General features: G+C 38.7%; 1 protein-coding gene across 5 annotated transcripts in view; it reads left to right on the forward strand.

The window, feature by feature from the left end:
• BBS4 (Bardet-Biedl syndrome 4) overlaps positions 1–13,245 on the forward strand; it is a 62,919-nt gene that overhangs the window by 22,945 nt on the left and 26,729 nt on the right. For 4 of the 5 annotated variants that reach the window (XM_074232662.1, XM_074232663.1, XM_074232664.1 and 1 more), the window contains exon 4: positions 4,587–4,666. The exons of the other annotated variant lie outside the window; for it this stretch is intronic. In XM_074232662.1, the coding sequence (XP_074088763.1) occupies positions 4,587–4,666 (80 nt within the window). The remainder of the gene's footprint in view (positions 1–4,586; positions 4,667–13,245) is intronic. 5 annotated transcript variants of the gene reach the window in all.

Below are 13,245 nucleotides of genomic sequence, written 5' to 3' on the forward strand. Positions count from 1 at the left end.
GCATTTCATCCCTTAGTGGAATACCCCAATAGAGCCAGTTTACAAAGATGTAGGACTTTGTGCAACAAATTCAACTTGGCTATATTCAGTAAGTGCCAGGCACTATTGTGGTAGTGGGGAAATCAAATGAAAAATGTGAAATGGCCCTTGCCCATGAGGAAAGGCATTTTACTAGGACACAGAGATCTACATATTGTAGGTGAAGCAAGCACAAAGCAATTTGGAGGTGGAGGAAAAAGGATAAAACATGAACAAAGAAAAGTAAATGAAATGTAATTTTTATGGAGGGTAGGGGGCATCAACTCTGGGGGCGGGGTTCAGAAAAGCCTTCTGGAGGTGTCTAAGCTGAGCCATAAGCAGTAAAAGAAGATGAAGGTTACCTTAAGAGGCAGAAGTTGGAAAACTACATCAATAGAACTTGTCCTTTTAATACTCTAGTTTAACTGTAATATAGAGTGCAGAAAGGCAAAGAAAACTAGAAAGTCAGATTTGGAGCAAGATTGTGGAGGGTGTTGGAGTATGTATTTTGTCCTAAAGATAATAATAGGGAGCCATTGATAGTTTTGAGCAGGGAATGATTGAGCCTGGTAATTCGAAACATTTTGGTATCTACAACCCCACCCCCCTTAAAAAAACAAAACAAAACATCATTTTGGTATCTGTGTGAAGAATGAATAGGAAAAGAGAGATACTAAAGAGAAGAGGACATAAAGAGAATATTATAAGGCTGTTGAGACAAACTTAGACTTGTCAGCAGGACATGAAATTTCAGAGTTGGAAGGGACTTCAGTGATCATGTCATCCAACTCAACCTAAAAGCAATCAATTAAGATCTTTTTGGATCCTCACTGTATCATAAACAGATCCCAGGAACACTCAGCTGCAGACCTTCTATCAGATTGACTTTGAATCATTAGCAACTGCTTTTTCAGGGCCAGCTATTCATCCATATTTAATTGTAGATAGTCCATTTCATATCTCTACATCTTTTCTAAAAGAATAGCATAATATGCTTTATTGAATGCTTTTGCTAAAATCTCAGTAAACTTTAACTTAGTGCATTATGATACTTTACCAGTTTAGTAACATGTCAGAAAAGCAACCTTATTTTCTTTTTCTTTTTTGCAAGAGTTCTTCTGTTCATCACTTACTAAACGTGTCTTTAATCATCCCTTCTAGAATTTCCCCAGGAATATCAGTCTTCCTTCCTTTTTTTGGGGGGTGGGGGACCAGGTCATTTGTCCTTTTCCTGTCTTGTTGGGTCCTACCCATTCACCTTGATCTTTCAGTTACCATTGATTTGACTCAGCAGACATACACATATCCCACATCTTTAAGTTCCCAAAGATGGATCATCTGGACAGGTGGATTTGACTTTATCAGGGACAGTTAGGTATTTTCTTACTCTAGCCTTCCCTATTAGTCCTTTTGTTCCCTCACTTACATTTAGCATAGTCATTGCCTTTGGCAGAGAAAATAGAAGCTAAATAAGATTTGAGTAGCTCTGCATTCTCCATTATCTCTAGTAACATTGTCCTGTCTCCCAGAAGTAGTCCTTTCCCTTCTTTGGTCCTTTCTCAAGTATTACTTTGGAAATTGATCTTTTAATTATCTTCAGCTTTACCCAATGGTCTCTGCTTATACTCCTGATACCATTTTCATAGATCATTCCAAGCTCTTATATTCATACTCTGTAACTGGCCTTTAATTTCCTCTTCTGTGCCTGTTTTTGGAAAAAAAATTAACTTGGTTGATGAGTTTCCTGTGCATCCATATCAGACTCTTTATACAACTCATATTTTTCTTCCTTACTGCAGTTGTTTTCCATTGTATCTTTGGCATTCTATCTTAAGGGTTTCCTTCTTCCCCATCCTTTCTCTGAAAATATTGACATCTTATATGTCCAAATATAGGATTCATGTCAGAGCATGCCAAGCTTAGCTCTCTATCTCCACTCAGTTGTTTCCATTATTTCTACTCCCATGTGTAGGCATGTCATAATATTCCTTATTTGACAATTGATAGAAATCAACTTCTTTAATTGACACTCAAATATGAACCTATGTGCAGCCTTCCACTTAGCCTTGCCTTTTAGTTCACTTGTTGAACATTGGACGAAAATATCACATTTAAAAGAGCCCTTAGCATGAACTGATGCTGAGTGAGATGAGCTGAACCAAAAGAACATTGTACACTCTAACAGCAACATGAGGTTGATGATCAATTTTAATGGACTTGTTCATTCCATCACTGCAACAATCAGGGACAGTTTTGGGATATCTGCAATGGAGAATACCATCTGTATCCAGAGAAAGAATTGTGGAGTTTGAACCAAGACCGAAGACTATTGCCTCTATTTTTTTTTTAAAAAGTTATCTTATTATGTAATTTTGCTATCTCTTGTATTTTATTTTTTTTCCTTAAGGATATGATTTCTCTCTCAACACATTCAATTTATTTATTTATTTTTTTGCAAGGCAAATGGGGTTAAGTGGCTTGCCCAAGGCCACACAGCTAGGTAATTATTAAGTGTCTGAGACCAGATTTTAACCCAGGTACTCCTGACTCCAGGGCTGGAGCTCTATCCACTATGCAACCTAGTTGCCCCTCCCCCCCCCCAAACACATTCAGTTTAGATCAATGTATAGCATGGAAACAATGTAAAGACTAACAGGCTGACTTCTGTAGGGGTGGGGGGAGGGAAGCAAGATTAGGGGAAAAATTATAAACTTCAAAAAGAAATAAGTTAATTAAGAAAAAAATAAAAGAGCCCTTAGCTAAATTGCTGTTTCTGTATGATGGAAAAATTGATTCTGATGCCTCTATCTTTTCTGTCCCTTTCATCTCTGTTACATCAAAAGAGTATAGGTTGGAAAACCATTTTTATCTATTTCTTTATTTCATGAGTTGTCTTGACCAATATGCTGGCAATGAGCCTCTTTGGACTTAGTCAACTAGGTCAGTCCTTGGAAGGTAGACACCTAGTCTTTTGTTTTCCTTAATAGAACTTAGGTATGGCTAATGCAGTCTTTGAGAACCCCTGGTTAATCATTACCTCCTAGAAAGAGCTTTCAAATACTATTGTTAACAGTATACTATGGGCAAAGCCCTGTTCTTCCTGGCAGCATAGTTCAAAACTTTATCTTCCCCGCCTTCCTCTTTTTTCTGATTTCCTCTTTGGGGCACAAAATGGCTATTATATCTGTCTTGAGCTACCACTGAGCATCTAGAAATATGGGGTCTCTGCTGCCCCACTCCTTCCACTCTTCTCCCTTGGGGAGCAGCAGGGGGCAAGAGCTGGATTCTAGGCCCTTTAGTCTGCAGGACCCCAGGTGACTGAAACATGAAACAAAGTCCCTTCTCACTTGAGGAGTCCTTGATCTCTGATGGCTCTCTGCTGGATGTTTAGAATGTCCAGTGTTGTTTTCAGTTTGGGGTAATGATAATTGAGAGAAGGATTGTTTATAGAGAAAGGCAACCAGGGAAGCCAAAGCCTCATTGGGAATTGGATAAAGGCAGTGGTAATGTTTGGTATGAAATAGAGAAGTCCTGGGAAGCTGGGGAAAGGGAGGAGAGGAAGCACTGTCTAGCAAGGAGAGCTCTCCCCCAGGTCACTGGCCCACTCTGAGGGGGTCCCATAGCAGGGCTAAGGAGAGTCTTCATTTGGGGAGGTCTTTTCGGGGGGGCATGATTGAGCAGTGGCCCAATATGCTTAAACCCCCAAACTAAGGTAGCCATTGGACCATCTTGTAGGGAAGTAGATAACTAAAATTAAAAACATGAAATGATGTTTACCCTAAAATAAGATTTTTAAAGGATCCTATTCAATCTTCTGTTTTGGTGGGAAACAACAGTGGTTCAGTAGAAAGAACTACCTTCTTGGGCTAAGTCCCTTTGTAAGTCTTCTGTAATCAGGAGTAGATTACTTTGATTTAAACAAGTTATGTATGGTTAGCAATTTAAATGCCAGATTGAAGCATCTTGCAAAAATTCTGGGTTGGGGAGAAGAAAGTGGTGGCCTCAGAGCCCTGGGTTCCGGGTTCTGCCCTTGGGCAGCCTAACTCTTTGTCCTTAGGCATCCCAGCCTTGGACATCTGACTTGGTTGATGGGCTAATAACCACTGCCCTCCCTACCTGATGGGATGCTGGAAAGATTAAATGAATAAATGGATGTGAAAACACTCATAAAAAAGTGCACATATGAGCTTTTTTTTCTTCCTGTGGAAGCTGGACCAAGAGAGGAGGTATAGGAGGGGCTTTATATGTGTGTGTGAACTTGAGTTAAATAGAATTCATTTCAAAGAAACAATGGGACAAATGAGTAGTTGGTTGAATGATGTCACAGAAAAGTTTACTGATGGTCCAGTGAGGTACATAATTTATTAATAACTCTCTTGCAAATTCATAGTAATAGAGAGAATGTTCTGTGAGATATGCCTTTATGGTGCTATGTAACCAAGAATAGTAAATATATTGTTTGATTTAAGTCATCAAGGTGATTTATGATAATTTTGAATATACAGTAAAAACTTAATTAACCAGTATCTTTAAATAACATAATTTTTTTTTCTGAACTCCATTTTTAGGAGAAAGAGGCACTTGACAAGCAAACAAGCTGATAACAGGGATTTAGCCATAAGAAGCAACTTCCAGAATATATACTTAGGTCAGTATAGACTTAGTCCAACTTCTGTACCTTCTGCCTCTCCATTTGTGTAGCCCTGGGCAATGAGAAATAAAGTTCTGAGTGATAATGATAGCAGTACCTTCTGTTTTCTACAGTTTGTTGTCCTTTCTAGAGGACATTCCCATTCACCATCTCCTCTGAATTCACAACACTTCTACAAATTAGAGAAGGAACTTTTTATCCTTCTCACTAGATAAATAAGGAAATGAAGGTGTGGAGGGATAAATCTCCCAAGACATCACTGGTAGAGCTAGGCCTAGCATCTCATCCTGTGACTCTTCTTCTTATAGCTCTGTTTGCTCTACCTTCTTTTCATCCAAATACACAGAACTGGAAGAACTTCATTCAGAACTTAAAAAGGGAGTAAATGGAGCTATTGCCTTTTTTCTTTTCTCTGACCTTCCTTTCCCTTTCCTTCCTTTTTCCATTTCTTTCTTTTCTCCCTCTTTTCTTTCTTCACTTTCTTTGCCTTGATTTTTGTTTTTATAGCAGACATTTTCCTTTAAACCTGCTGCCTTTGAATTCTTCTGTAACAAAGAAAAAACACTGAAGTCAAACCAACAAACCTAATGACTGTGTCTGAGGGTTTATTTCCCACATCACATCCACTTCTCTACTGAGAGGAGGCAGTAGCTGTATTATCATCAGTTCTTGGGAACCTTGATTGGTCTTTTCAATTAACTGAATTAATAATTTCAGAAAGATTTTAAAAGCAGAGGTTCAAAGAAAGATTTTTTCCTTAACCCTAATTTAACTATAACAGCATTGTTTGGTTACATTTAAAAAAAAAAGAAAAGAAAAAAGAAAGAGGATATATTCCATATTATAGGATCATGCATTTGACTTTGATTGCTGTCAGAATTCTGGAATATGTTATGGACACAAGTCAAATTTATTTCCTTTTTGCCTCTTTCTTTTAGAAAAAATATTTAAAAATTAACCTAGTCTAGAGTCTTTGGATTAATATGAAAAGAATGTTTATTTTTCTATAGTTTTAATTCATTAAGTGTCCTGATCCTCTCTTCATGGTTAGCCTAGAAGTAATTAGTTTGGTGCAAGTTAAGGAAATGGTATTCTGATTGATATAGTTAAGAGTAATGGTAGTCTCTTTTTCTTTGCTCTGAAAGGAATTAGAGTTATGATCAGATTAAGACATCTCTTCAGTTTACCTTTGATCAGCTAGAAGGGAGTACTCTTTGTTTTTTTGGGGGGGGGTTTAGATTTTTTTTCAAGGCAATGGGGTTAAGTGGCTTGCCCAAGGCCACACGGCTAGGTAATTAAGTGTCTGAGGCCAGATTTGAACCCAGGTACTCCTGACTCCAAGGCTGGTGCTCTATTTATTGTGCCACCTAGCCGCCCCTAGAAGGGAGTACTCTTGATAGGAATTGGTTAAGAAGGAATTGAATAGTTTTAGAAGAATAATTCCTCACAGTATTCTGTGTGATGAAGGAAACTCTCCCTTATAAAACACAAATACAAAATTTTCTTCTGATTATAAAAGGAGTGGTTTATGAGGATTCAGAAAGGGAAGCAGTGAACGTGAGAAGAGCTCATGCCCTTTTAGCAGAGTTAGTAGATAGGGAATGCCATCGACTTAAACTTTTGATTTCAACAAGCAGTTGACAAAGCTGGTGATGACATCTTTGTGGACAATATGTGATAAATGATCATATATGTAAGTGGAGAGAGAAGCAGGTTGAAGGACCAGACAGACAGTACATTATTTCTGAATAGATTGTGCTCCAAGTGAAGGCAGATTCAGGGACTGATGGAGGGATCTGTTCTTGGCTCTATTGGTATTCAGTATTACTATCAGCAACTCAAGTCAATCAGCAAACATTCATTGAGGCCCTATTACATGTTAACCACTGTCCTAGGCACTGGGATACAAATACCAAGAGTCCTACAGTTAATTTCGCAAAAATGAACTCTACAAGCATGAACTAGGGAAAAGTCTAGCTGAGTTAACAGTTGATATGAAGTGAACATAGGCTTTATCTGAATACAAGGCCGATTCAGCTCTTTTCTAATTTAATCTTACAGAGTTGCCAAAGGTGTTTGTTCTTTAAATAAAAAGTTTACTGACTTGCTTAAGGTCATAGTACTGACGAAGATCACTCTTTGTACAAGAGATGTGTGGTCAAGTATTGGACTAGATGTACCCTAGGAGGTTTGTTGCTTCAAACTGGGAGAGTCCATGATTTCTTCCTAAAGCATCAGATTAATAAAGATTATCCTCTAGTACTCTGAAGATGGAGATGAAGCAGTTCAGATAAATTCTATTGTGGATTGCCTTCTCAAGTCTATTAGCACATTTATATACAGATAAAATTTGCTTAAAATTATTGCTAAGGACAGTCTTGGGTGAAAGCTGTGTTTAGTGGGGTGGGGTGGCACTCTTAATAACCTGCTTCAGTTTTCTTTTGATTTACCTTAGTGACAGTGGAAGCAGAGTGAATTTGGTGATCAGTTGCTCATTATACATCAGTGTCTTGGCTCTTTTTTTTTTTTTGTAAGCACCAGAATGTGTTTTCTATCTCCTGCCAGTACTGCTTAGACCCCAAAGCATCATGGTATCCTATAGTGTGTGTAAGCACTGGAGTGATTATTTTGTTTTGCTTTACTCTAAGGATGACTCAGCTCACAATTATGGTACAATGGGAAGAGTACTGAGTTTAGAATTAGAAGTTGTTGTCATTCAGTCATGTCTAATGCTTCATGACCTCAGGGACCATAGCATTCCAGGCCCTTCTATGTTCTAAGATCTCCTGGAGTCTGTCCAAGCTCATATTCATTGCTTCCATGACATTATCTATACATCTCAGCCTCTGCTATCCCCTTCTCCTTTTGCCTTCAGTTTTTCCCAAAATTAAGATCTTTTCCAAGAGTCTCCTTTATTTATTGTCTAAGTTGCTGATCGGGGACTCTCAAAAGTCAACAGTGTCAATTCTGTGGTGCTGTAGTCCAAAAACTATAGTTTTGACTGTATGGATCTTTGTTGACAAGTTAATATCTCTGTCCTTTAATTTCATGGCTGCATTTATTATCTACAGTGATTTTTGAACTGAAAAACAAAATCTGACATTGCTACCATTTTTTCCCCCTCTATTTACCAGGAAGTGATGGGACCAGTTCCCAAGATCTTCATTTTTTTTATATTAAACTTCAAGTCAACTTTTATATTCTTTTCTATCACTCATCAAGACACTCTTTAATTCCTTTTCACTTTTCTGATATCAGAATTATATCCTTTGCATATCTGAGATTGTTGATGTTTCTCCTAGCAACCTTTATTCTGACTTTTGATTTGTCCAACCTAGTCATTTGCATGATGTCACTCAGCAAATAAGTTAAATAAATAAGGAGACACTATACAACCTTGCCATATTCCTTTTTTTATTTTTGAAATATATATTTATTCTCATTTTGTACAAATAATGTTTTTTTAAAATTTAAAATATTCTTAAGAGTAAACAAAACACCCCCTCCCCCAAAAAAATATAGACTCGCTTGAGCGATAAAGTAAAGGGGAGAGAGAAAAAAAGTTAAAATTAAAAAAAATAATAGTAATAATTGTAGGTATGGCCAGGTGGTGCAATGGATGGAGCACCAGCCCTGGAGCCATGAGCACCCAAGCCCACATCTGACCCTGTACACCCAACAATCATGCAGCCCTGTGACATGCAAGCCACCCCAACCCCACTGCCCTGCAAAAACAAAAAAAAAAAGAAAAAAGACCCCAAATAAAATAAAATAATAATAATAGTAGGGGTGGCTGGGTGGTGGACAGAGCATTGGCCCTTGAGCCAGGAGTACCCAGGTCCAAATCCGGCCTCAGACACCCAACGATCACCCTGCTATGCAGCTCCAGGCGGCCACCCAGCCCCATTTTCCCTGCATCCCTCCCAAAATAATAATAATAAAAAATGTGCTGCAGTCTTTGTTCCAACACCAACAACTCTGTCATGGGTGGATCACATTCTTTATGATAAGTCCATCACAAAATTTACTTCCATATTTTTCTACCATTGCCATTGCTGATCACAACTCCCTCCTTTCGTATTTCTCCACTACCATGTACTATATTTTCTCTCTCCTATCACTCTGACTCTGCCAAGAGGCCCTGAACCCCTAGACCACCCCTTAGGCCCAGCATCCACCTGGCTCTATGGTCCTGGACAGGCCTTCCAATCCCAGCCCCTTGCAAGAAGTAAAAAAGAAAATGTTATATATGACCACTCTACCCCCATGGTCCATCCTCTCCTCCATCACTCCCATCCCCTCCTTCCCCCTGTCCCCCCTCCTTCTTACTTAAGATGTCTATACCCCATTGAGTATATATGCTGTTTCCTCTCCTAGCCACCTCTGATGGGAGTGAAGATTCCCTCATTCCCCTTTGCCTTCCCCCCTTCCATATCATTGCAATAGCTCATTGTAATAAAGAAAAATCTTATTATATGAAATATCTTGGCCTATTCCCCCTCTCCTTTTTCTTTCTCCCATTCCATTTCCCTTTTTTTCTGTTGACTCCATTTTTACACCATATTTTATCTTCAAATTCAGCTTTCTCCTGTGCTTCAACTATAAAAGTTCCTTCTACCTGCTCTATTAACTGAGAAGGTTCATATGAGTATTATCAGTGTCATTTTTCTATACAGGAATACATGCAGTTCATCATCATTAAGTCCCTCATATTTTCCCCTTCTCCTCCAATCTCTATGCTTCACCTGAGTACTGTAAAAATATTTGAAGATCAAACTTTCTGTTCAGCTCTGGTCATTCCAGCAGGAACATTTGAAATTCTCCTGGTTCATTGAAAGTCCATCTTTTTCCCTGGAAGAGGACATTCAGTTTTGCTATTATATTCCAAGCCCTACGAGCTTTTAATGTAGTTGCTGCTAAGTCCTGTGTGATCCTGACTGCAACTCCACAATATTTGAATTGTGTCCTTCTGGCTGCTTGTAATATTTTCTCTTTGACTTGGGAGTTCTGTGACTTGGCTATAATATTCCTAGGGGTTGGTTTTTTGGGATCTCTTTCTCAGGGGGAATCGTTGGATTCTCTCCATTTCTATTTTGCCCTCTGCTTCCAGGATATCAGGGCAATTTTCCTGTAGTAATTCTTTGAAAATGATGTCAAGGCTCTTTTCTTGATCATGACTTTCAGGTATTCCAATAATTTTTAAATTATCTTTCCTAAATCTGTTTTCCATATCAGTTGTTTTTCCAATGAGATGTTTCACATTTTCTAATAATTTTTCATTTCTTTGGTTTTGAAGTATTGATTCCAGATTTCTGGTAAATTCATCAATCTCCCTGAATTCTATTCTTTGTCTGAAGGCTTTGTTTTCCTCAGAGAGCTTTCTTATCTCTTTTTCCATCTGGCCAATTCTGCTTTTTAAAGCATTCTTCTCCTCAATAACTTTTTGAACTGTTTTATCCATTTGACCTAAGCTGGTTTTTAGCATGCTCTTTTCTTCAGCAGTTTTTTGGATTTCCTTGTCTAAGCTGCTGACTTCATTTTCATGTTTTTCCTGCATCTCTCTCCTTTCTTTTACCAGTTTTTCTTCTAACTCCCTCATTTGATTTTCAAAGTCTTTTTTGAGCTCTGTCATAGCCTGAGCCCAATTTCTGTTTTTCTCGGAGTCTTTAGATGCAGAAGCTTGTGCTTTTTCATCTTCAGACTGAGTATTTTGATCCTTCTTGGGCTCATATGCAAAATATTTCTCAATGGTGTTCCTCTTATTTCTCTGCTTGCTCATTTTCCCAGCCTGAGCCTGGTTTTGGGGTGCTTCCTGAGCTTTTGGGACACTCCCACAAGGATCTCAGTGTGTGAGGCTCTGTCCTCCCTCCTGGTCTGTGAATGACCATAAGCGCCTCCCTCTGCCACGGGGCTGAGGTGGGGGGGGCTGCTGTTCTATGGGGGGGCCTAGACTGCTATCAGGATCTGAATGTGGTCAGAGCCCCAGAGTCCTGTTGCAGGGACAGAGGACAGAGCTCTGCAGTCTCTCTCTTCACTCCCCTCCCTAGGTTCAATGAGCTCATGCCCTGGGGGGCTCCTGCTTGCTGGTTCTGCCTGCTTCTGTTTCCTGGATCTGGAATACAGTGGTCATGCTACTCTCTGTGTGCCCTGAGGGCTGGGCTTCATGTGTTCCCTCTGGCAGAGGCCCCCCCCCCCTCCGATTTGTGCCTGGTGCTCCCTGGGGCGTAGGTCAGGAAACTCCCCCACTGCTGTGAACCTGGGTTCCCAGCGCCCTGGGGCTGCCTCGAGGAGGCTGAAGTTCTTTGGCTCTGGCGGGCCACCCCTCTGGCGGGCGGACCTCCAACCCTGGGGAGCAGAGCCTTTCTTTTCTTTTCCAGGTTACCTTGAGTAGGAGAACTGCCTCCCTGGGTCCTTCTGTGGGTTCTGTCTCTAGAAAATTTAGTTAGAGTCCTTAGTTTCGAAGATTTATGAGAGAGCGCCTAAGACAATCCATTCTTGTCAACATCTTGGCTCCACCCCCCCCACACACACACACCTTGCCATATTCCTTTCTTAATCTTAAACCAATCAGTTATTCCATCTTTAGTACTAATTATTGCTTCTTGGCTAGCATACAGGTTTCCCAGGAGATAAGTAAGATAATCTGGTACTCCCTTCTATTTGAGGACTTAACATATATTGTAAACCACACAGAGAGGCTTTAGTGTAGGCAATGAAATAGAAGTAGATGTTTTTCTGGAAATCCCTTGCTTTTTTTTTTCTTTTTGTTTTTTTGTTTTGCAAGGCAATGGGATTAAGTGGCTTGCCTAAGGCCACACAGCTAGGTAATTATTAAGTGTCTGAGTATGGATTTGAACTCAGGTATTCCTGACTCCAGGGCCAGCGCTCTATGCACTGTGCCACTTAGCCACCCCAATCCCTTGCTTTCTCCATAATCTATGAAAATTACTTTGGTCTCTAGTTCTTCTGCCTCTTCAAAAAAATATTCCACTCCTAGAATAATTTTCAGTTTATTTCTGTAGCCTAGATTGCAGAATCTTAAACATAACATGGTACATGAAATGAACTCAGTTGTTCAGTAATTTGAACATTTTTTGGTATTACCTTCTTTAGGATTGGGGTATAAATTGATTTTTTTCTGATTCAGTGACCGCTTTTGAGTTTTCCAAATTTGATTGCATTGTTTAACAACATCATCTTTTAAAATTTTAAATAGCTTAGCTGGATTTGATCACCTCTACTACTGGCCTTATTGTTAGCAGTGCTAAGACTTCAGCATGTCCAACCAAGATCAGTAACCACACTATCATATTTATTGGTGATGTTAACATCTTTCTTGTCTAGTTCTTCTATGTATCTTTCCACCTCTTAATTTCTTCTACTTCTTAGGTCCCCATCATTTTTGTCTTTTGCCCACTTTTGCATGAAACATTCCCTTAATAGCTCTAATTTTCTTGAAGAGATTGCTTGTCTTTTCCTATTCAACTGTTTTCTTCTATTTCTTTGCGATACTCATTTAAGAAAATCTTATTTATCCTTGCTATTCTCTGGAATTCTACATTCATTTGAATATATCTTTCCCTTTTGCTTTCTTTCCTCAGATTTTTTGTAAAAACTCATTAGACAGGCATTTTGATTTCTTCTTTGAAAATTTTTGTTTTGATTGCTAACTCTTATACAATATTGTGAACCTCTGCCCATAGTTCTTCAGTTACTCTATCCATCAGATCTAATCCCTTAAATCTATTTGTCATTTCAACCTCGTATTCATAAGGTATGTGATTTATATTGTACCTATACAATCTGAGGGTTTTCCCTACTATCTTCAATTTTAAGATAATTTTATAATAAGAATCTCATGAACTGAGTCACAGTCAGCTCCAAGTTTTGTTTTATCAAATTGAATATAGCTTCTCCACCTTTGTCTGCAAAGTGTATAATCAATCTGATTTTGACCATCTGGTGATATTGTGTAGAAGACCCATCTTCTAGGTTGTTGAAAAAGAATGTCTGCTTTGAAAAACAGTTGATTTTCTTAATAAAGCTCCATTAACCTCTGCTCTGCTTCATTTGGTATCCCAAATTTTCACCAGCCAAACTTGCCTATTATTCTAGTTGTCTTTTGGTTTCCTACTTTAGCATTCCAGTCCTCTATAGTGAATGTGACGTGGTTTTTTTTCGTGCTATTTCTGGAAGATGTAGGTTTTCATAGAAGTCATTAACTTTGACCCCTTTGGCAATAGTGGTTGGAGCATAGACTTGCATTACTGTGATTTCAGAATTGAATGAATATTCTATCAATTTGAGACTATGTCCAAGTAGTACTTTTTTCACAATTTTACTGAATTTGAGGGCTATTCCATTTCTTCTAAAGGATTCTTGTTCATGATAATATATAAAACGATCACTTGAATTAATTCTCCCATCCTATCCATATGAGTTCACTGACCAAGATTTAAGGTTTAATCTTTTCATCTATTTGACCACATTCAGCTTACTTTGGTTCATAGATACATTCCAGGTTACTATCCAGGTACTGCTTCATTAGTACTGAAATTGTTAGTAGTACTCTTCCT

This window comes from Macrotis lagotis, chromosome 4, assembly GCF_037893015.1.
Source record: "Macrotis lagotis isolate mMagLag1 chromosome 4, bilby.v1.9.chrom.fasta, whole genome shotgun sequence".
In the NCBI taxonomy this organism is placed as follows: Eukaryota; Metazoa; Chordata; class Mammalia; order Peramelemorphia; family Peramelidae; genus Macrotis; species Macrotis lagotis.